General features: G+C 42.2%; 1 protein-coding gene across 4 annotated transcripts in view; it reads right to left on the minus strand.

Moving 5' to 3' along the window:
- The window catches only part of MAP2K6 (mitogen-activated protein kinase kinase 6), a 109466-nt gene that overhangs the window by 16506 nt on the left and 69350 nt on the right, over positions 1–23610 (minus strand). For all 4 annotated transcript variants that reach the window (XM_045814582.2, XM_087854183.1, XM_045814583.2 and 1 more), the window contains exons 2-10: positions 20474–20540; positions 11494–11542; positions 10833–10946; positions 9125–9244; positions 7951–8067; positions 7249–7300; positions 5136–5263; positions 4168–4245; positions 2865–3004 (exon numbers count right to left, since the gene is read on the minus strand). In XM_045814582.2, coding sequence (XP_045670538.1) covers positions 2865–3004; positions 4168–4245; positions 5136–5263; positions 7249–7300; positions 7951–8067; positions 9125–9244; positions 10833–10946; positions 11494–11542; positions 20474–20540 — 865 coding nt within the window. The remainder of the gene's footprint in view (positions 1–2864; positions 3005–4167; positions 4246–5135; positions 5264–7248; positions 7301–7950; positions 8068–9124; positions 9245–10832; positions 10947–11493; positions 11543–20473; positions 20541–23610) is intronic.

Consider the following 23610-nt stretch of genomic DNA (forward strand, 5'->3'; position numbering starts at 1 on the left):
CTAAGCCATTCATAAAATCCTTCTAAAAAAATCAGCACTGTTTTTTTGAAGCATTAGACAACTTTTCCAACTCAGTGCACTTCAAAATAGACTTCATACTAAGGGGGTATCAAAAATATATATACATTGGTAGTTTATGGGAGGCAAAAAGCTATTATTGATCTGCCATCTGAAACAGGAGAGCCTGTCCTCTAAAAAAAAAAAAATCCAAGAGAGGATCATTAAGAATGCAGATAAATGCAAAATTAATGCTTCTCTTCTTCTTTCCAATTCTCGTACCAACAAAAACAACTCTATTTTACACAATGGATACTCTTAAATGTCAGATTCTACAGAAACTACAACACTGAAAGTTTGAGTCATTATTCTTGGAAAACTTCAGAGTTCAGGTGACTTGAGCTTTGTTTCTATTATTTTATATATATATATATATAACATGTAATATATATATATATTACATGTTATATATATATATATATTTTACTAAACCCCATAAGCAAGCCAGACTGGCTGACATGAATATGAGTAAAATGACACAGAATTAATAGCAATTAACAGAATTCACAGTTTCAGGAAAGCTAGAAAACATCTATGGTTCAAAGTTTTTAAATTAATGAAACTCAGTAGTTGGGACAAAAATTGACAGAAAACGAGAGGGGAACAGAGAGGCCTCTGAGGTCTCTGAAGATGCTGGCAGGGTTCTGGGGGGCGAAGTGTAGGCCCAGGGTGGTCGTCATACAAGGAGCAATAAAAAAGCATGTGGATTGTCCACATATGTGTGCACATGTTAAAATTAGAAAGCAATATTTCTCAAGGTTTTCATTTTTTAAATATCTCTAAAAAAGCTCTATTGCTCTGAATCTTTAGGAGAAATTCTAAGAGGAAAAAATACGTTGGTAAAAGAAAAAGTAATTGCATGATTTTTAAAAAAATAAATTATAGAAGAAAAACAGGTTTTGAAAAGGAAACCTTTTTGATACCAGGTCCACAGATCATGGGGCAAAATGAGGGGTTCTCACTCCAGCTGCATAGCAGAATGATTTGAGAACATTTGAAAAATACCGATATTCGGGACCCTCCCCAGACCAGTCAGCATGTCTGCGGGTGTGGCCTAAGCAACAGTACATGTGAAAGTTCTCCGGAGGTTTACAAACGAACGGCCAGAGTTGACAACTACTGCAGTAAATTGGCGATTCTTAATAGGCAGCTCTGCTTTCTCAAGCTTTTCACACCAGCCTCGTTCTTACCAAGTTTTCCGAAGTACCCAGCCAGAATCCTGGGGAAAGGGGAACAGGCAGGAGAAAGGTTATAGGGAGGAGAGTTTGTCAAGACTTCCCTAGATAAGATCCTTCCCCTTTACCACTCTTCTTGAGAACTACTGGTCCGAACTATCCAAGATGACTCACCCCTTTTCCTATGTGACCTTTAAACATTTGAGAAAAAGGAAAAAGAAAAAAAAAACAAAAACAAAAAAAACAAATACACAACAAAAACAAGTTCTTGAATCCAGAAGGCAAAATCATGAGCCCATCTCAACCTGGCCGGTGTAGTACCCCATCCAGCACATTCGCTCAAGAAAAGCAGAGAGGAGGACACACCTCAGTCGCCCAGAGGCGCCCAGTCAGACGCGCCCAACAACACACTGTCCTCCAGCCCACGGCTCCAGCCCCTCTCTAGCCATTGAGCCAAAACTAAAACAAAAACAAGCAACAGTAGGCCAGCCTCATACATCATCGGGGCAAAATACCAGGGGTGACACGGGGACCAGCACTAACAAAAAGTCCAAAAGGCCTTAGTTTCACAAACAACAGACAGTTGCTTTGTCTCATCATGTTTCCCAATAAAAGCTGCATTCAGAACACTTCTTCCAAAGAGCACGGAGGCCAAGGAATGATAACCTTGAGGAGCTGTGCTGTGAAATGGCCTTCAGAGGCCCAGCTCTTTCCTCAGCAGGGAGCGGCCAAGACGGCTCCCCTCCCAGGGTCACAGCGGGGCCAGGCACTGTCTGCTTCTGCACGATGCCCATATAAACGCACGCCATTTTGTGCTTTCCGTTTGGTGTCGTCTTCCAGGAACACTTGCCACAGTCCCTAGTATCAGCTTATACCAGGCTGTATGGTCACCACTCACGCCCTCTCCTACTTTCCTCGATTCCCCCGACAATTTCCACGAAAACAAAGTCTACGTTATTAGCATGACTCCTTCCATTTTTGTACTCCAACTTTCCTTAGATTCCCTCCTCAGACCCCCGGTATCGTCCATTGCACCCTCACGGGCAAGTGTATCCACAGTTAACAGGTGTTGTGTAGGAGGCAGCCTACAACAAAACCTACAAAACACTAGACGTCTTATCTACTCCACCGCCCTAATCCTCCAACCATCCAACCACTGTTCTCTTCATGCTCCAATCAACATCAAAATAAGCGTATAGCTCTCCTAAAGGAGTTTCTTGCTCCTGTGACAGGAAGCATGATCTCTTCTCTACTTGGACTATCTTTCCCTTCCTTACTTCCCTGATCGCTTGGAAAAATCCCTCCTAGGGTCTTCAGCACAGAATTTATCTCCTCCAGAAACTCTATCCTCATGCCTTTCCTTGAGTTCCCCAAATACCCTGCGCATAGCTCCATCCCCAGACTTGCCATATGGTACCATAATCACGGACTGCAGAGACTCCCCCACTTGACCCTGAGTTCACTGAGGGCAGGGACTGGGATAAAGGCATCTTTGTTTCTCCGGCATCGAGGGCACACTCCATAAATGCTTTTGGAATGAATGTATGCGTAATGATTAAGACTAATGGAGGAAGTTCATGAGAACTCCTCTTCTTCCTTCACACCGGCATTTAGGAGAAGAGGCTCTCTTACCACTGTGAGGTAAAGTCAACAAACTCTTCAGAGAATTTGTCCGCCGGGAGTTGTGGCGAGGGCTCCTCCACCACCTGTTTGAGCTGCTGGAAGGGAGTTCCCCAAGAGTCGTAGGGAAACCGAAGGATTGCCAACTCAATCTGGAGGGGAGGAAAAAAAACAAGGGGTCAGCCGCTGAAACAGAGCCACTTTAGGGCATCTGCTGTGTTCTTCTGTTCCGGGAGAATCCGAAAGAAATATAGAGGTGAAGTTCAAGTAAAGTTTGGGGAGAAATAAACCAACGATATGTTCTCTACTTTTCCCCAATTCCTAGTGCTAGGGATTTTTGAACATTATCTTACTGGAGGCAGCCAATTAAGTCCTATTTATAACTGGGTCCTCACCAAAAGCCACTGTGACACTTAATAAAATTGTAAGCCAGCAGTATTAAACTTCGGGATGTAAAGCAAAACCAGGTTTTCCAGTGTTTGGTCTGAAAAGTTATTCTCGCCCTAAGACTTTTACAGAGCTGTGTCTCTGCTGCCCTCTGCAGGTCCCTCACTGGAATGGAAAAAAAAATCCTAGGACCAAATGACTGATCTTTTTTTGGATTTGAGTAAGGCCACTTTGCCATTACAAGATCATCACGTGTGTTCTGGGCAAGGATGTGAAATAACTCACAGGATTTAATCAGCTGCTGTGCCTGCGAAGGAGCCAGGACCACAGTGGATAATTCCAGACCTTGGTGATACACCGAAAAAATGTATGATCACCAAAGTTCCAAAGGATAACTGTAGGACTGTGCCGAAGGAAATTATCTTATTTGCTACTATGTCCTTTGGCTATATCTGCCCTCAGTGTCCAAGACTTCTATCAGAACCATATTCTGGGAAACACAGCCTATGTCCTGGATAACACAGCCCCGTCAGGGTTCAGACACATTAGCATTCCTGGAGTAGCTTAAACTACATGCCTAGATGAGAATGATTTAATTTTAAACTATAAGGTAAACCACCAAGAGCTACGTGCAGGATTCATTTTACAGACAAGGGTAGTACACAGTCCATGTGACTCCATCAGTTTACTCAAGGGCCCATGCCCCGTTACAGGCAGAATAAAGAGAAAAACTGAGTTTGCCCAATCCCAGGCAGTCTTTCCACCACACCACCCTGCAGACAACCGTCATTCAAAACCCCCTGCTCTATCCCGCAGGAAAGGGTGCTCAGGACCCACAGTTAGGGCGTTTGCTTTTTGGTCTCAAAACCCACCCCATTTCAGCTTCATGCCCAGAACCTCACAGTTGAGAATGACCATCACACGTTACCATTGTGATGCCCAGACTCCAAATGTCAGACTTCACACTGTAGCCCTTCTGATTGAGCTCTGGGTTTATTCTTTCAGGCTGCAGAGGAGACAGAAAAAGACAAATGAGGTGACATTCTCAGCTCGATAAAGTCTCTGGGGGTGGGGGTGTCACCAGCTGTCAAGTGAGTTGTTTTAAGCTTGTTAACATGCCTCCCAGGCCAAGAAGACTCACTAACTACAATAAAGATCGACACCTCCATGGGACTTTCCTCATTCTACAGGAGTCTTTTCTTGAAGACAAGAGTGGATCAAAGTCCCTCACGATTCAAAACTTATTTAAAAAAAAACTAATTTCAACTTTGCCTTAAGAATAGGATACACAGTATAAAGCTACTTTGCCAGTCTAGAATTTTCTTTGTTAAGAGCACCAACAGTCCAGAACTCAATAGTGAGAATCCGCAAGTCACTGGGCTACTGTGTGAGATTAGCTCAACACCGATGGGAAGGTTCTCAACCCCAAATGCAAATCTATTTCAAAACAGAATACAGAAGCCCCTTAAAGTTAAAGGGGGTCCCAAGGTCTCTGCCAATGGCATTGAAACTTCCCAGCCGTGAGCATCTCTCAGGACTAACCTAACTGACTTGTTTGGGTAATTTAAATCCTGTTTACTCTTCAGTCCCCAACAAACAGGATAACACTCCCCTGCAACACAGGGTGAAAACTTCGTGTGGGCTGTATGTATTCCTTACATGTTTTATTTTTCAAGTAACAGAACTTTTTTACTTGAATTTTTAAAAAATAATATGTTTGAAGCAAGTGACTGAGGATTTCAGACAGAAAATACTTCAGAAAAAAAAATAAGATGCAGACTATTTCTTGCACCGGAAGCACATTTCCATTCTCCCTCTGTGGCCATCCATTTCCTATTTCCGGGCGAGGTTTGTGGGCGGCTGCGTTCCCAGATGCCTCCCAGCCGCCATACTTACGGCCATGTACGGTTTGCATCCTGCATCAATAGTTTTAGCCACAGAGTCCACAAGGTAGCCACTGATTCCAAAATCGCACATCTTCACTTGGCCCAGAGTGTTGATCAGCACGTTAGAAGGCTTGACGTCTGAAAGCAAGAACAACCAGGAGCCGGTGATGCCAGAGGCTCGGAAGGTTCATGTGTCTGCCACCAGGGGGCCTGACATCTCCACTTGGGCTCGCCTTCCCTGCCCCCTGAGGCCTCCCTGACTCCCACTTACATGCATCTTACTGCTTCCAACTTGAGTTTCTATTTCATGTTTTGTCCTTCTCGTAAGATTATGACTCCATCAATAGAAAAGACTCTTTCCTCTATTTACCATCTGCATTGCCCCCATATGTGTAGTAAAAACTTTAAAAATTAGGACTGAATCAAATGCCCCGTTCCTTGGGCAGTCTCTAGGACACAAAATGAGTAAGTTCTAGAAATCCGCTGTACTACATTGACCCTGTAATAAATAATACTGCATTGCACACTTAAAATCTGCCACAAGGGTAAATCTCATCTTAAGTATTCTTATGAGAACAAAGCAAGTTTTTTCAAGCCCATCATGACCTGTTGCACAGTAAGGGTAGGAATAAACAGACCGCGGGATGCTACGGCAGACTACAATATAACCAGAGATCAGATTTGATCAAGGCAACCAGTTTCGATGCAAGCGTCTCCAAGAGGTGTGCCAGAGGTCACATAGTGGAACTCATCAGGAATTCAGATATTCCAGACCACAAAGCACACCCCCGAATAGATCATCACTGTTTTCTCTGGATAACAGACAGAAATTACAGTTAACTTTCTTCCCTCGTGAGGCTTTTCGCAAAGGACATATGATGAGCTGAGGAAGTTATTCTAAAAATTATCCTTTATAATGTTTTCCCTTAAGCTGAATGGTGGACATGCAAATTTTATTATTTTTATACTTATATATATATATATTTTTTAATACAAATGAAATACTTTCTAATTTTGAAATAAATCCTTAAAAATTAAGTTTCACATTTGTGGGTAATCCACATTCTTCTTCCCATCTGGATTCTTTCCCACTTCCTTCTCCTCTTCTTCCTATTTTTCCGGTTTCTAATAATAACCATTAATGATAATAATAACAGTAGTAACAGGCACTCCGTGCAAGACATTTTACATCACTTTCAGGCTGACTCAGAGAGCGTAAGAATTACCAAATCTCACTACCCCACTAGCTATCCATGCTTTCCACTAATTCTTCCTCAGACTTGGTTGTGTGTGTATCTTCTAAGAAGTTTTCCTTGGCTATAGTCACCCAGTGCTAATCACTTCCTTGCTTTAGACTCTATCTAGACCACTTCCATATTTGGTACTTTCATATTTGTAATATGGTTGATTTTTTCCATGTGTCTGTTGTACATTGGTCTTATTTCCCTATCAAGAATCCCTTGGTGGAATTTTAATAAGAATGTTTGTTTTCATATACCTCCCAAGGCACCTATTATAGTGATGCATAAATGCTGGAAAAAATAATATAAGCGATAAGTGGATGGATGAATGGATGGATCGATGGATGAAAAGATGACAGGCCAATTGGAAGGAAAAAAGAGGAGGTAGAGGAAGAAGAGATAAATCTATCATTTTTTTCATTTTATCCTGTCTCCTGAGATCTGAAAAAGCTGTGCTTTATATTAACTAGAACTTTTCATACTTCAAGGTATACAAAAATTACCTGGGGTGCTTGTTAAAAATGGAGATTCAGGTGGTCTGGGGACCCATGATTCTGCTTTTCTAAGAAGTTCCCAGGCGACAGTCAATACCATGTGCATTTTTACCCTATTCTCTGAAATGCTCAGTGCAGTAATCCCAGAGCTGGGCTTGGTAACAGGTGTTTTAGATTCAATCTAGGTGTAATACAAAAGCCCATGTCGTCTTACGTCCTCAGACAAGATAAAAAGCAGCTACTTCTACGATCTGCTACTCTGGGAAGGAAAACCCCTCAGTTCTACTGCCTGATTTATTTCCACTTTCACCCACTGGGGGAAGAAAAGTCTGGGTAAAAGAGATGGATTTTATAAAAGGAAGAGCCAAGTCACTCCAGGCACGCTTACCTCGATGAATGACAGAGAGCTTACTGTGTAAGTGTTCTAATGCTTTTACAATCTGCAAGAGAAACACAAGATAGATTCTTCTCCGTCAATGGAAGGAAACTGAATGTTAAGCATACCCAGGTTTATTATCCCTGGCTTAACGTCACCAGGTGAGGTATCTTCTCCAGGAAAACACACAGGAAGCTACCGTCATTGACCTCCACCCACCAGAGAGGACCGGATCTCCCAGTGGAAAAGCTCATCTAGCTGGGGTTTCATTTGGCCTACGGCATTTTTTTTCTCTCCACCTTCATGAGCCTCAATAGCCATTAAGAGAGCAATCTTTCTTTCCATTTCATTTTCTTCTGCTTCGTTCTAGGCTCTATTAGCCTTAAGAACACATTTAAAAATCCACACATGAAAATCAAAGTAAACTAATACCGGAATGCAGACACACCAGGAATGCGGTCATAGCAGATAAGGCACTGCTTAAAGGCATTTTAACGGAGAGGTGACCAAACCAAGTCAGTGGTAGAATCTTCTAGCGCCCAGAAAGAAAAGCATTCATTTACTCGTCCACAGATGCACTCACTCCTGCATTCAGCAGACATGGCTGGAGGGCAGCGCTAGTCCAGCCAGCGGTTGCCCACAGTAGAGAATCAGGGACACACCAGGTCTAGACTTCTCACATGCTCCTCGTAGTAGGGTTCATGATGTACTCACAGAAACTGCTATTTTCCCTAAGATGTCCTCTGGAATTGTTTGGCCTTTATCAATCACTTGTTTGTAGAATTTATCTAGCGACGTATCCATGAGCTCCATACAGATCCAAACGTCACCCTGGAGACGGATTGGTTCAGAGATTGTTAGAGAGGATAGAAAAGGAAAAGAAGGGGAAACAGTCAACACCTGTCAGGAAGAACTATTTCTTCCTTGAGTTTTTGGAGGAAATCTACAATTTCCCTTCAAGATCTCAAAGGAATTTACAAACAAGCAAGTTCGTTTCCAAAGAGCCAACGCGCGGAGAGCCAAGCAGAACCTGCATGTGGTCTCCACTCCTTGATGAAGACTAGGGTCTAAATACGAACAGTCACTCCAGCTATGGAATGAAGAAGTTACGAGGATAAAAGGCACGGTAGAGGGAATATAGTCGATGATACTATAATACAGTTATATGGTGACAGGTGGTCGCTACCCTTGTGCCGAGCATTTATCATGTAGAGAGAAGCTCAATCCCCATGTTGTACAACTGAAACGAATGTGCCATTCTGTGTTGACTCAAATTTTTAAAAAACTTTTTAAATAAATAAATACATCAATACTAATGATCGCAAACAAGAGATTCCCAGAGATCCAGGCCTTGATGGTTACTGTCCTCTAGGGATTAGGTCTCCAGGCCTACTCCATGTCTGACCTCCCACCCGGAACACTGGCCATCGATCACCCAAAAGCTGGTCAAAGCATCATAATCCACATCATGGGAAATTTAAAGCAGAGGTAAAGCCCAGGGATAAATGTAAGCTGCTGGGGTACATAAAGAGGGTAAATGAAGCTTATCATTTGGCCAAAAGACCACAATATTTCAGATTTTACGAAAGCTACCTAAATTAGTCTATAGGCAACTGACAGAGATATAACCATGACAAAATACACAAACCAAAACAGAAAGGAGAAAGGGGGCCTCCGTGTCTTCAAAACAGCTAAACACACTTGGAAGACTATCACTTCAAGGCAACTTTGCAGCAGGGCATGTCCTCACCGCCCAAGCCGAAATCTCTCTATAGAAGACACGTCAAACCAGGAAGAGTACCAGGATTGTGAATCCTGCTTATACGATTAGAGAAACTTCTTTTTAGACCCTTGTTCTCCTCTGATGTTGGAATGAAGGATCACCTACCTCCCGGAAGAGGGCACCATAAAAGGTGACGGTGAAAGGACAGTCCACTGTCCTCATGGAAATATCCAAATCCATCAGTAGCCTTTTCTGCTCCTGGCTATTTACTGTGGCCCGGATCCGCTGAATGGAAATGCATGGAAAACGTCCGGTTACAGCTCTGAGGATGAGTCAGTTAAGAAGGCAGGGACCTTAAGGTGTCCCATCCCGAAAATACTACAGAACTCACACCACAAGCTCTAGTAACGACCTTTCAAGTATTTACCCTAGTGATTAGCTATTTGTAACAAATGAGAAATAAGGAAGACTTTCAGTGGATTTCCTGAAAAATCCCTGGCAAGGAGCAAACTGATAATATATTTTGGAAAGTGTGCAAATGTTGGAGAATGTATTTCCTTCCAAGTCACAAAAACAGTCTGCTTTATTGTGTTATGTCTGTTCAGTACAGAGACGAGAGTATTCGTGACTTTGTGGCTGACTCAGGATCCCACAAAAAAAATCCAAAAATCTCTTTGGGAAGAATATTTGGATGAAGTAGCAACCATGAAAGAATGGACAGAGCTATCAGAAATGGATGGAATCAAGCAGAAATGGAGAAACTGTTCATTCCTATCCCAGGGCTTCTGAGAGAATAGACACCTTCACACCAGCAAATGGAGCCTTAAAGAAATACGATTCCGTCATTAAATGACAGTAAAGATATAATACCACGAGGCTGTCGTATTTTTGGCCTAATTAGCAAAAAGTCTGCAGAAGAACACATTGCAAAATCTGCAAGGTAAGGGAAAGATTCTCCAAAAACAAAGGGGTCCACGTCATCTGACCATCCACTTTCCTAACAAGGGCCCAAATCTATGAACTCATGTGCAGAGGGGGATCCCCAAAGCCCCTCGAGCATCCACTCAAGAAATATTCAATGAGGGGCGCCTGGGTGGCTCAGTTGGTTAAGCATCTGCCTTCGGCTCAGGTCATGATCCCGGGGTCCTGGGATCGAGCCCCGCATGGGGTTCCCTGCTCAGCAGGGAGTCTGCTTCTCCCTCTGCCTCTCCCCTCGCTCATGTGCTCTCTCTCTCTCAAATAAATAAATAAAATTTAAAAAAATATGCAATGATTCTAAATTTCCTTTTCCAGCTCAAAAATGATGCAAATTCACTCGAGAGGAAATTGGCCCTCATTTTTGCCACTAATGGACATAATTTTCTCTCTCAATTCTGATTTCCTGATTTTCAGGGACCATTCTTTAAAAGCAACAGAATATTAAAAGAGACTTTTGAGACATGACAACCAAGTGCAGTAGGTGAACTTTTATTTGAATTTTGACTTCAACAACCAGCAGGCAAAAAAACAAACAAAACAAAAAAAAAAAAAACACATGGTGATGATCCAGGTAATTTTAATTGAGAGCTGGTATCCCATGACCTTAAAGAAGTACTGATAATTCTTTTAAGTGTGATGACATGGTAGTTACATAAAAAATTAAAAGGAAGGGGTCGGATTTACCAGTTTAAAAAAAAAAAACAAAACAGTAAATGCAACTCAAACCAAGGAAGCATTTTCCACACATTTGGCGGGAAATATTGTTCCCTATAGATAATCTTCTTTGTTTGACCCCATTGAAGATTGTTTTGCTCCTACAAAAAGAATTCATTGCAACTGAGATGGACGAACGTATATATCACAGACAGAAAGCGTTTGGGAGCGTCAACTCTACCTTCACCGCCATGATCTGCCCGCTGGGCACGTGTCGCATCTTCTCCACCACCCCGTACGCACCTCGCCCCAGTTCCATTATGGGCTCCAGGTCATCGGCCTTCACCTCAAAGTTCTGCAACAGAGAAAAGTAATAATAAAAGTAATAAAGCAAGAGGAAAGAAAAAAATTAAGGACATAGACTACCTCGTCCTCTCTCTGGCTTCTCCCAACATTCTAAGGGTTATTTCTGCACTGCAAGCAGGAAGCACCAGGAGATGTTTAGACTCACAGGGTAGGCCACCTGCTTGTCACAGGCAATACAGAGAGCCAGCTCCAACTCAGCCTCCAAACTCACTTTGAGCTATCTACACTGTGGCTCCTTAGCCCTGTTCCCTTCCTGACACATTTAATCCATTTGCTGACGGATGGCAACTAGATCTACCCTTAGACTTTGAGGAATGCGCCCCAAAGCGAATCATCTACCCTCCTCCAATATCTTCCGTCAGGACGACACTAGCCTGATTTCAATGAGGCATCCAAAACAGCAAGAGGGCCCCCCACCACTTCCGCTTAAACTCAAACTTTTTGACCCATCCCCTAATGCCATGTATGGAAAATAAATTTTCCAATGGCCAGTCAGAAAGCATACATGATACTGGCAAACATGATATTTTTCTTACCTGATTTCCAATAGAAATGCAAGCTTTAGAGTCTAAGTCTCGAGGTGGCCTAAGGAAAAAAGGAGGGAAAAGAAAAAACATGAGGTATTTAGGCAACTATGTCCTTCCCAAATCATATACGACAAGAGAGAGTTTAAGTTAGGGTTAAGCTGGAAGTTCATCAGTAAAACCAAGTAGCACAAAAGTGTTAGTAGTGCAGGATTTGGAGTTAAATATATTTGGGTTTAAATGACTTAATCTCCAGGGTGCATGGGTGGCTCAGTCAGTTGAGACAGGCTCTTGATTTCCGCTCAGGTCATGAACTCAGGCTCGTGGGATGGAGTCCCCTGTTAGGCTCCGGGCTCACCAGGGAGTCTGCTTAAGAATCTCTCCCTTTCCTTCTGTCCCTTCCCATCCGCCCTGCCCCACGCTCACTCTCATAGTCTCTCTCTCTAAAATAAATAAATCTTCAAAAAAATAAAATAAAATGAATAAATGACTTAATCTCTTTGAGCTTCTGTTTCTTCTTTAACATGAGGATATTAGTATATTCTGAGATATTCCAAGTAAAATGCTTAGCAGAATGACGCATACAGTAAATATCCAGTAAATATGAGCTAGGTGCACATAATTATATAAATAATTGTACTATTCTAGTAAGCCTCAAACTTTTTCTTTCATCCAAGAACACCAATGTGCCCAATTATTCCGCCACATTTTCCCATAATTGTTTTTAAAAAACAATAATTAGCATATGGTTATGTTAACTCGCAAAAACCATAAACCATAATAATTCCAAATCTCTCTAGTCCTGTTTATAGATGGAAAAAAGGCCCAGAGAGGTGAACTAACTTGTCCAAGATCACAACTAAGCCAGGTCTCCTGGTTTGCAGATCAGAATACGTCCTGTTCTACCAGGCTGTCTAAGACAGTGGTGATAGTTCTCCAATATGTAGCACACACACCATCCAGGGGTCATCTCAGCAGCCACAGGTTGGCCGATTTTGCGTCTCCATAGAGAAAGCACATGGTCCCCTCCTGTGCATTTATTTCTACTACTTTAATACTACCTGGGTTGATATCAATCCAATCAAGAGAAAGAAGTATGGCTTTGGCCATGCAACTAACCAGGAGCTTCAGGAAGCATTTTATTGAAATAAATGCACCAAAAGTATCACCAAAAGAAGAAAAAAGAATTCCAGGGCTGCCAGAATCCAAGGTGACCAAAGAGACCCAGGCCTTCCTAAGGGGACATTCCGTGCAGAATTGTCTCCAGAAACATAGAAGGGAAAATGGAAGGAAGGGAATAAGATAGGAAGGGAGAAAAGAATCCTGGACCATGACAATTTTTCCCAGCCCTGATGTGTTATAATTCTGCCCCTTCTACTGAAACTAACTAACTAAACAAAACAACAAGGAAAAATGGGAATATAAACACAGATATAAACATAAATTTAAGGCTTTAATGGCAAGCCCTCCCTCACCTCGAAATCCCTTTGAAATGCATAGAATACCTAAAATAAAGGTTTTTCTAGACTAACTTAAAACCAAGATGGGTTTAAGGAAAACACACACACACATACACACAAACACACACACACCCGAGTACACCCCAGTGACATTTTTACATATTCTTGTGTTTATGAGCAGGGCATTGTTCTTCAGAAATACTTCCCAGAGGACTACATTTCTAAAAATCTGATTTCTCATTCTTAAAATTTCCAAAGCAATGTTTCTTTCATCGTCAATGATTTGTACTAACTGCAATGGAACTCTGATTTGTACTAACTGCAATGGAACTCTGAAATAAAGACAAATATGACTTGAAACATGTGACTACCATAAATAAAAAAATCTCTGCAGTTGTTCGGCACCCTTCCTTTTAAAAAGTATGAAGCAACAGGAAGGTCACTCGTTATTTGGGGCTACCTCCCTTTTCTTGCCATCCAAAGAGGGCATTGGGTAAGACCTCTTCCAGCTCTGGTATTCCAATATTCACTGGTCTTGTCACAATGACAGCCTGTGACCCAGCTAAGAATGACAGTATTCAAGTTTAAAAAGTTGTAGGAAAACAAACTACGAAGAACATCCAACAGGGGCCACTGGGGCCCAGGTAGCCTGAAATATGTACCAGCCGGCCTTTGCAAAAAAAAATGTTTGCTGAACTCCAGTGTTGTCCTAACCTTGCATCATATATCTTACCTAATAGAAGGGGGTCATGCCATTTTTCCAGAATGAGAAAAATGGAACCCAGAAAAGCTCAGATTTGCTAAAGCCAGACATCCCAACAGAGCTGAAAGTAAAACTCGTGCCACTTGACTCTCAGTCTTGAACTAAAAAGAAAGGGATATAGGCTGAACTGAGTGCAATGCTTTATCTACAACTCATTTAATTCTTCAAACACACGCAAACTCTCTCTTTTATGAGTACCATTACTCCCATGGAGTAATGGGAGAGGAAAAACCTTTTGGCTCAGAGTTTAACTAACTTGCTCCCAAGTGGTAAGGCCATGATTTCAGTCCAAGTATGGGTGAATCCAAGGAACCTACTCCCGACACCCAGGCCCCCTCTAATAAAAATGATCAATCCACCCAAGCTCAAGGCCTTTGGGCTCATCAAGTCTGCCAAAAGCATCAAATGATGGGGCCAAGGCTGACAGCTCGTATTAGGTTCGTTGACACTGTGTTCCGTCCAGGGCTGGGCATATTAGTTTGTCTGGGGCACTGAGTCTCTGCAGGAGGTTAAACTGTGTCTGTTCTCTGTTGCTTATTCAATATTTTAGTCCTCTGGGGAAAGAAACAGGCTTATTACAAAATTCCTTCCCTGGAAGGTCAAAGGTACTCCAAAGGCCACCTAGTATCAGATTTTTTTGAGAGCGAGCGCACTCATGGGCACACGAAGGGGGGGAGGAAGCAGAGGGAGAGAGAACCTTAAGTGGGCTCCACGCGGAGTGGACCCTGAGATCATGACCTAAGCCAGGCACCCCTAGTATTAGCTTTTATATGAACAACCGGTTTTGGTTTATTATAATAATTATTTATTTGTAATTCAAAGTAATAAGTAATCAGTTTACTGGCTATTAGGACAATTACTGTTCATCTATTGGACAATATTTATTAAGCATCTACGAGGGCCAGCAACTGTGCCAGACACTTTATATAAAATATCTTCTTTAATTTACACAACTCTACCTTAATGTGAAGAGCTGACAAAGAAAAAGACTAAATAATTTAAAGTCATTCAAAGATATGGCAAAATTAGAACCCAGAGCCTCACGATTACATCTTCTCAGAGACTGTGTGACCACACTCTCTACCAGTCTGACGGGTGGCTAAGAGCATATACTTGAAAGTCAGAGAGCCCTGACTCCATATGCCCGCTCTTCCACTAAATAATAATCATCATGAATAATTATGAAGTATTAAGTGGTAGAATAAATTATGTGAATGAATATTTATGAATATTTATTGAGTAATTATAATTTGAATGATTATTCAATTATTGAATAATAATTAAGTGGATTAGTACTAATAATGGCAACAACACTTGGAGCGACCTTCTCTGAGAACTTGCAATGGAACAGGCACTCGACTAGACACTTAATATGGATAACGACACTTCCTCCTCACAGCAACCACATCATTTATTCCCGTTTTTCAGAAGGGGAAACTAAGGCTTCGTAGGATTAGGGAACTCACCTGAGGTAGTCCGCTAGTGAAGTTGAGATCCCAAATGCAAAGCTAGGCATTCCAGCTGGAGCCCAAACTCTTACCCATGAAGTGATGCTCGGCTGTTCTGAGCACCTGACCTTGGACAGATCTGTTTCCTCACTTATAAAGTAAGAGTAAGAGTGACGGCCTCCTGAGCTTCTTGGGAGGGTTAACTGGAATAATACTCACTAGCATAGAGTCAATTCAGAATGAGCTGGTGCCAATCAAGCATGGGGACAACTCCGAAACCTGAGCCAAAGACACACTGGCATCAGTTACTCAGAGAAAGAGCTCAAGCAGAGGGACCACACACACAGAGCTGGGAAGAATGGAGCTCTGTCCCAGGATATTTATTTTTGTGTAGTACAGCAGAAGAAGGCAGGGTATAAATGGTACGAGTCACCAAGCCAACCCCCCAGAAGTGCCAAGAAAAACACAAAATGTGGAAGCTACTTCTTCAAGACTACGAATATAAGCATCTGTATTAAAATACGACGACTAATAATGAGGCTCTCCGTGAGCAAAAGTAGGTCTAGTCTACAACAATAGAGTGATGCTCTTGGCTTTACGCAGCGAAAAAGAAAATCAAATTCAAAGTTTATTCTACCACATAAGGGAAAGACACACAGGAACTAGGTTTATCATTGCACAGGTGTTTACTCATTTATACGAAGGTAGGATTTATTGTGGCTTTCATAAAATTCATAAAATACAGAAAATTAATATAAGTTAGAAGAAAACGAGGTTTAAAAATTTAAAGGGAAGGAATGTAAGACAAGTGGGAGGGTGACATAGGAATGTACCCCAAAATCAGGGTGCCTGGGTGGCTCAGTCAGTTGAGCGTCTGACTCTTGATTTTGGCTCAGGTCTTGAGCTCAGGGTGGTGGAATCGAGCCCCCAGTCAGGGTCTGAGCTCAGCAGGAAGTCTGCTTAAGTTTCTCTCTCCCTCTCTCTCTGCCCCTCCCCCCTCTCGCACGTGAGCTCTCTAAATACATACATACACATACGTACATAAATAAAATGTTTTTAAAAATCGATAATATTGATAAACCTCCAGCAAGACTGACACAGATTACTAGACAACAAGCACAGATTACCAGTTTCAGAAAAAAATGGGATATCACAACATGTCCTACAGCCATTCAAAGAATAATCAGGAGATACTATAAGCAAAGTTACTCTTATAAATTCAACAACTTAGAAGAAATGGACCAATTCCTTGAAAACCAGCAACTACCCAAACTTGAAAAAATAGGTCATCTTAATAGTCCTATAACTACTATAGAGATTGATTTTGTATTTTAAAAGCCCCAGGGGGTAAAAAAAAAAAAAAAGAACTATATTGGCTCATTTTGTTTCACTGGAGAATTTAAGCAAACATTTTTTAAAAAGAATTAATACAGATTTTATGTGTCTAACAGAAAAAAAACAAAAACAAAAAACAGAAGAAACTCTTACCAATTCATTTTATGAGGCCAATATTACCTTAATGTCAAAACCAGAAAATAACAGCACACACCAAAAAAAAAAAAAAGAAAGAAAGAAAGAAAGAAAGAAAGAAAGAAAGAAAGAACGCAAAACAATACTACAGACCAACATCTCTCATGAACTTAGACACAAAAATCCTCAACAAAATCTCAACAGATTGAAGCCAGCAATGTGTGTGTGTGTGTGTGTGTGTGTGTGTGTGTACCACAACCAAGTGGAATTTGTTTTGGGTATGCAGAGCTAGTTTAATATTTAAAAATCAATCACAACGTAATCCTTATCAACAGTACAAAGAAGAAAAATCTATGATTGTGTCAAGTGATGTGCAAGAAAGCACTTAACAAAATTCAACACGCATTAACAATAAAACCCTCAGCACCCACGACTAGAGAGGAACTTCTTCAAGCCCCAATCTACAAAGCCCTAGCATCATGCTTCATGGTAAAAGACTGAGTGCTTTCCCTCCAACAACAAAGCAAGGTTGCTCGTTCTCACAAATCTTATCTGACATGGTACTGGACGTTCCTGCCACTGAAATAAAGCAAAATAATAATAATGAAAGTTTTTAAAAATACAGTTTGAAAGGGAAAAAAGAAAATTGTCTCTATTTGCAGGTAGCATGATCGTCTACATAGAAAACTCGACAGAAACTACAAACACACACACACACACACACACACACACACAGCCTACAAAAATGCTTCTAGATACTAAGTGAATTCAGGATGTCACAGGATACAAGAGCAATACAAAAAAATCTATTGCATTTCTATATACTGACCCTTAACAGGTGGAAACCAAAATTTAAAACAGAGTATCATTTAGTTGCTCCCCACAAAATGAAATACTTAAGTATAAATCTTAACAAACCCTACTGTAGAGTCTGTATGATAAAAACTATAAAATACTGATGAAAGACACCAAAGAAAATCTAAAGACTTGCAGAAATCTACCAAGTTCATGGATTAAGAGACTCAGTGTAGTCGAGATGTCAATTCTCCCCCAAATTGATCCTATAGGTTACACGTAATTCCTACCAAAATCTCAGCAAGGTCCTTTGTAGACATAGACAAGCTGATTCTAAAACTAATATGGAAAGGAAAAAGCCATAAAATAGCCAAAATTACGTTGAAAAATAAGAACGAAGTGTGAAGCAATGGGTTCTTAAAATTGTCACCAAAAGCATGACCCATAAGAGGAAAAATTGTTAGATGGGATTTCACCAAAATAAAAGGATGAAGAGACAAATTATAGACTGGGAGAAAATGTTTTTAAATCACATATCTGACAAACCCCTTGTGTCTAGAATATAGAAAGAACTCTCAAAACTCCACATTTAAAAGTAATCTAATTAGGAAGTAGGCAAAGACATGCACAGACATTTCACCACCAAAGATATATGTATGGAAAATAAACACCTAAAAATACTCAGCACCATTAGTCACTAGAAAAATAAAAGTGAGAACTGCAATGATGTATCATTATACATCTATCAGAATGGCTAACGGGGCACCTGGGCGGCTCAGTCAGTTAAGTGTCCAACTCTTAATTTCAGCTCAGGTCCTGATCTCAGGGTTGTGAGATCGAGCCCCGTGTCGGGCTCCACGCTCGGTGAGGAGTCTGCTCAAGATTCTCTCTCTCCCTCTCCCTCTGCCCCTCCCTCCAACTTGCACTTTCTCTCTCACACACACAAATAAATAAATCAACATTCAAAAAGAAGAGTGACTAAAATGGAAAATAGTGTTACGTTGGCAGGGATGCAGAGAAACTGGATCATTCGCAAATTGCTAATACGATGTGAAATGGTACAACCTCTCTGGAAAATACCTTGGAAGTTATTTCAAAAATGGACTTACCGAATGACCCAGCAATTGCACTACTGGACATACGTGCCAGGGAAACAAAGACTTATTTTCATGCAGGAACTTGCTTTTGTCACAACAGCCCCAAACCAGAAACTACCCATATCTCCTTCAAAGGCTAAAGGGTTCAACGAACTGTGGTATAGCCATCCCATGGAACAGATTCAGCAATAACAAGGAAAGAACTATTGATACATGCAACAACTTGAATGAACCTCGAGGAAACTATGCTGCATGGAAAAGCCAATCTCAAAGAGAAGATGCATGATTGGGTTGATGTAGCAATCATGAGACCACAAATTGGAAATGGGGAACAGATGAGTGGTTGCCAGAGATTAGGGCTGGGGGTAAGAGGTGGGCGTGGCTATGAGGGAACAACACCAAAGAGTCTTGTGGTGTTGATACAATTGAATGTGTTGATTACAGTGGTGGTTCCCTAAGGCTACGCATGTGATAAAATTGCACAGAGCTACACACACACACACACACACACACACACACACACACACACGAGTACTTATAGCACTGCGCAGATCTGAATAACTTCTACGGTTTGCACCAATGCCACTTTCTTTTGATATTGTGCTGCTGTTGTGTTAAGATGTGAACATGGAGGGAAGGACACAGACTAGGGGAAGGGTCCATGGGACTTCCCTGCACATTTCTTTGTCATCTCCCATGAATCTACCATAATTTCAAGTTGAAAATTTTTAAAAGTATATCACATGGAGTCCTATACAGATAGCACAGGGAAGTAATCTATTTGAGTCTAAACTCTTGAGAAAACAATCAGAGAGGAAAGGTTATGAATTACACAGGTCATAGGTCCAGAGGAGAAAAAACACCAGAAAGGATCGAAAACACCAATCTTGATGGCAGAAATGGGAAGAACCCCCGCTGCAGAGCCTCAGGAAACGACCAGTCTAAGGTGAGCTCGGCCCTCGAGCTTCAGAGCAGAACCCGGAAGAGTGTACTTTCTGCTCTGTTCTTAGAGGTTCTTGAGTAGAAAGTTGGTTCATACCACTCCAGGGAATGGCCAATGGCCTCAACAAGTCATACAGTAGACACGATCATTTTTACTAGCACATTCCAACACCAGGAGGTGCACTTTCCGATAGGATGGACCATGGTTAAGGTCAAAACCTTTAGAAAGGGAGGCACTTTTGTAGAGATGACCAATGGCCTTGAAAACTCAAGCTTCCATGGGGATGGCCTTTCCCTATACTTGCTCTGCCTCTCTAGAACTTCTGTTGTGACCTTTTTCCTTGTAATTTCCATTCCGCCCCAGCAGATGCTTTGTAAGGTGGTCATACCTCCAGCTGGATGGGAGGTACTCTCACCACCCCATGGAGAGAAAAAGAAATAAGAGGGAGGCTAAGGGAGAGGGCATCCTGCTTCACCAGGACTTGAGCTCACTTAGGGATTTGGGCCAAAGCCTCTGCTAATTAAAAAAAAAAAAAAAGTTCCTTTACTTCATTTTGCCTTTTATTTATATGGGACAGGATTTAGGTGTCAGGATGCTGAGTCCTTACCAAATACCATCTTTCCATCTCAAACTCAGGTTTTATAGGAGTGGCTCTCCCAGGGATTTGCTTAATTGCTCAAGTCTATACGGAAAAGGCAAAAAATTCAGGTCCAGGGACCTTTCTGAACTTCACAGGACCCCATCTGCCAAACGCATTTGTGACACTCAATTTTCTGCCAGCCAGTAATGTGAGACGCTGAGTTCAAAGCTACCCATTCAATATAGACTGACTGACTGACCTGATTATTTCAGGTCTCAGAACAGTGAGCACACGGCTCCCCCCTCCAAAGGGCTCTCCTTTCTCACAATGATTTCCATAGTCGAGGCATTGCTCCTCAGTCCAAAAAGGAAACCCTACTCCCTGGAAATCTGTAAAGTGAAGTGTGTGGATTAAGATGATGATCTTGCCAACTTACGTGGAACTGGGCTGAGGTTGTTCAAATGCTTCCTTTGGAATCTTAAGGCCAGGGTTTCGCTTCCTGCCTATGGGGAGAGACATAGGATAAAGTTAAGGTCGAAATCACAACATGAGAGTGGGAACGGAGACGCTGCAGCAGAGGCAAAGGGCTAGCCTGGGAACGTGTAGCTCTCATCTCCTCCTGCAGGACTCCACTTCCCACCCAGGAAGTCTGTGAGTGCCGAGCACCCGGGCACCAGGCAGAGCACAGCTCCCCACTTGCCGACTGTGCCCATGGATGACGTTCTTCCCCACTTGACGATGAAAATATCAGTGTAAGAATGCTAACTCTCGGGGCGCCTGGGTGGCACAGCGGTTAAGCGTCTGCCTTCGGCTCAGGGCGTGATCCCGGCATTCTGGGATCGAGCCCCACATCAGGCTCCTCCGCTATGAGCCTGCTTCTTCCTCTCCCACTCCCCCTGCTTGTGTTCCCTCTCTCGCTGGCTGTCTCTATCTCTGTCAAATAAATAAATAAAATCTTTAAAAAAAAAAAAAAAAAAGAATGCTAACTCTCTTCACCCGGGAGAGCTGCCCTTTCCTCCCTGCTGAGAGGTGGTCCTTCCAATTTCTTCCTTCTTTCTGGTACATAAGAATGGTAATGCCTAGTAGGTAGTGTCGGCTATAGATTTTTTCCTTTTTAATGTCAGTCCAATATAATCACCCTTATCTCAGGATCTTACAACTTTCTCATTTGATCTGTAAACAACTGATAGATTTAACTATAGAGGGAGAATAAACAATACCTTCCCACTCTTCTGCCCTGACCATTTTTCAACCACCTGCCATAAGCGGAGACACCTAAAAGATGGAGAGAGTAGTATTTACATTTACCCTGTTCCAAAAAGGAATATGGTAACAGATGGGCTCATGCAAGGAGGTTATCACTTCTTTCAGGTGGGAATGTAACCCATGTGTTCATCCTTGGACTGAAACTGCAGAGAGTTTGGCTCAGATAATTTTTGTTGATGAATTAAAAAAGAACAGACTGATGGGGCACCTGGGTGGTTGGTTCAGTCGGTTAAGCGTCCAACTCTTGATTTCGGCTCAGGATTGTGTGATGGAACCCTGCATCGGGCTCCGGGCTGGGAGTGGAATCTGCTTAAGATTCTCTCTCTTCCTCACCCTGTGCCCCTCCCCCTCTCTCAAGGGGGAAAAAAAAAAAAAGAACAGACTGAGAAATGCCAGCACAGGAATCTTGAGCAGTGGTCTCTTAAGTGCCCAGGATTTTCCTCAGCTAAGGAGATCCTGGGTCTCTTCATGCTTGGCAGGAAAAACCAATGCAGAGCCAGGTAGAATGCCGATGGTTCTACTTTTCTTTTCCTTCCCTCTATCTCATCACTAACGCACTGGGGTGCGTTACAGCACTGACACCAGTCCTGGGCAAGGCCTGGGAGAGAGATTCTCAAGGTGCAAAGAGACTTAAGACATCAAAGAATATAACCTCCTTGCAGGAAAATGACATCCAAAGACTTCAGTGATTGCTCAATATCATAGAGCCAGCGACCCAATCCGAATCCAAATCCGGGTCTCCACACCCACACTGGAGTTCATGCCCCTCTTCCACGATGGAAGGAGTTCAGGGATGACCAGAAAGAGGAGGGCAAGGGGAGCACGCGATTATGAGCTTTTAAAAAACCAGCTTACATCCGGTACTTTCACTCACGAGCTCCAGAGTCACTTTTCACCTGCTCCTCGAGATCCTCAACTGTAAACTGGGGAAACAATATTCATGCCTACCTCTCGGGGCTGGACAGGAGAGCCATGGGGTAGCACATATGAAAGAGCACAGACATACCTTACGTAGCTGTTAATTACAATCATTTAGAGAAGGAATCTGTAGTCTCATTAAAAAATAAGTCATTTAAGAAATTCATGCGCAGGGGGCGCCTGGGTGGCGCAGTCGTTAAGCGTCTGCCTTCGGCTCAGGGCGTGATCCCAGCATCCTGGGATCAAGCCCCACATCAGGCTCCTCTGCTAAGAGCCTGCTTCTTCCTCTCCCACTCCCCCTGCTTGTGTTCCCTCTCTCGCTGGCTGTCTCTCTCTGTCAAATAAATAAATATAATCTTTAAAAAAAAAAAAAAAGAAATTCATGCGCAGAACCGGTCAGATTATCTCAGTCCAAGATAACGTGTAATTGACTCTTTTCTTCTATCCCTTCAAAATCCAAAATCAGGATCAATTCTGCCAAGTTGTATAAAGCCAAGAAGAACTATGCTTGGCAGTGGCCGACGCAGAGAAAGCCTTTCAGGTCCACATTCACTGTCGCAGGGCTTCTCAGTGCTCTCCTCCTTTGGGCTCGTCTATGTGTTTTATAAGATTCAAAACTCACTATTTACTTTCCTCCACCCGGAGCTCAGATATCTGCTTAGCACATGCTACCAAGTCAGTCAGTTACACGATACATAGAGTCCGTACAAATGGTAGATCATAGAGAGAGCCGTGCCGTGTACCAGGAACAATGCTAAGGGCTGGATCTGATGGTGAAAATCCGAATAGATGTGTGGCCCAATTCCAACAATTCCTCTCCATGGGCCTCAGTCAAAGAGCTAGAAGATGCTATTTTAAATACCCTCATGAGGAATGCATGACAAATTCCACTTGTCCAGATGACTACATCTCTACTCCGACACAGGTGACAGGTAATTCAGATAAACCCAGCAGATGCGACCCTGTCGTCCTCTCCGTTAAAACAAAATAAAAATAAAGTATATTTTGCCTCTGAAAAAGGCTCCCCCCGTTGCCACGTAAGCAAACCAAAAGCAAAAGTTACTCCAAAATTCCTACACCTCTCTCTTCTTCCGTTCTAACTCAGCTCTTACAAGAGAGATGTCCAGAGAGAGAGCTATTTGTGAGGAAAACTGCCTTTGAAAATCAGAGCAATGAATTATTCTACCATAGCAACTGATGATTAGCAATCCATGATTATACTATAACTCCACAAATCAGTAAAACGTCTATGCAAAGAAAGAGCGAGAGAGAGAGAGAGGCCCTTGGCACGGAGACTAAAGGAACAAATGACCAAAATAAAAACAAAGTCTTCAAGGTGTGAGAAAGGAAGGCTCCTGCTTCTCTTCTGACGGCAACGAGAAAAATACT

Source organism: Ursus americanus, chromosome 23 (genome assembly GCF_024610735.1).
Source record: "Ursus americanus isolate L20-20 chromosome 23, mUrsAme1.1.p, whole genome shotgun sequence".
NCBI classification, from domain to species: Eukaryota; Metazoa; Chordata; class Mammalia; order Carnivora; family Ursidae; genus Ursus; species Ursus americanus.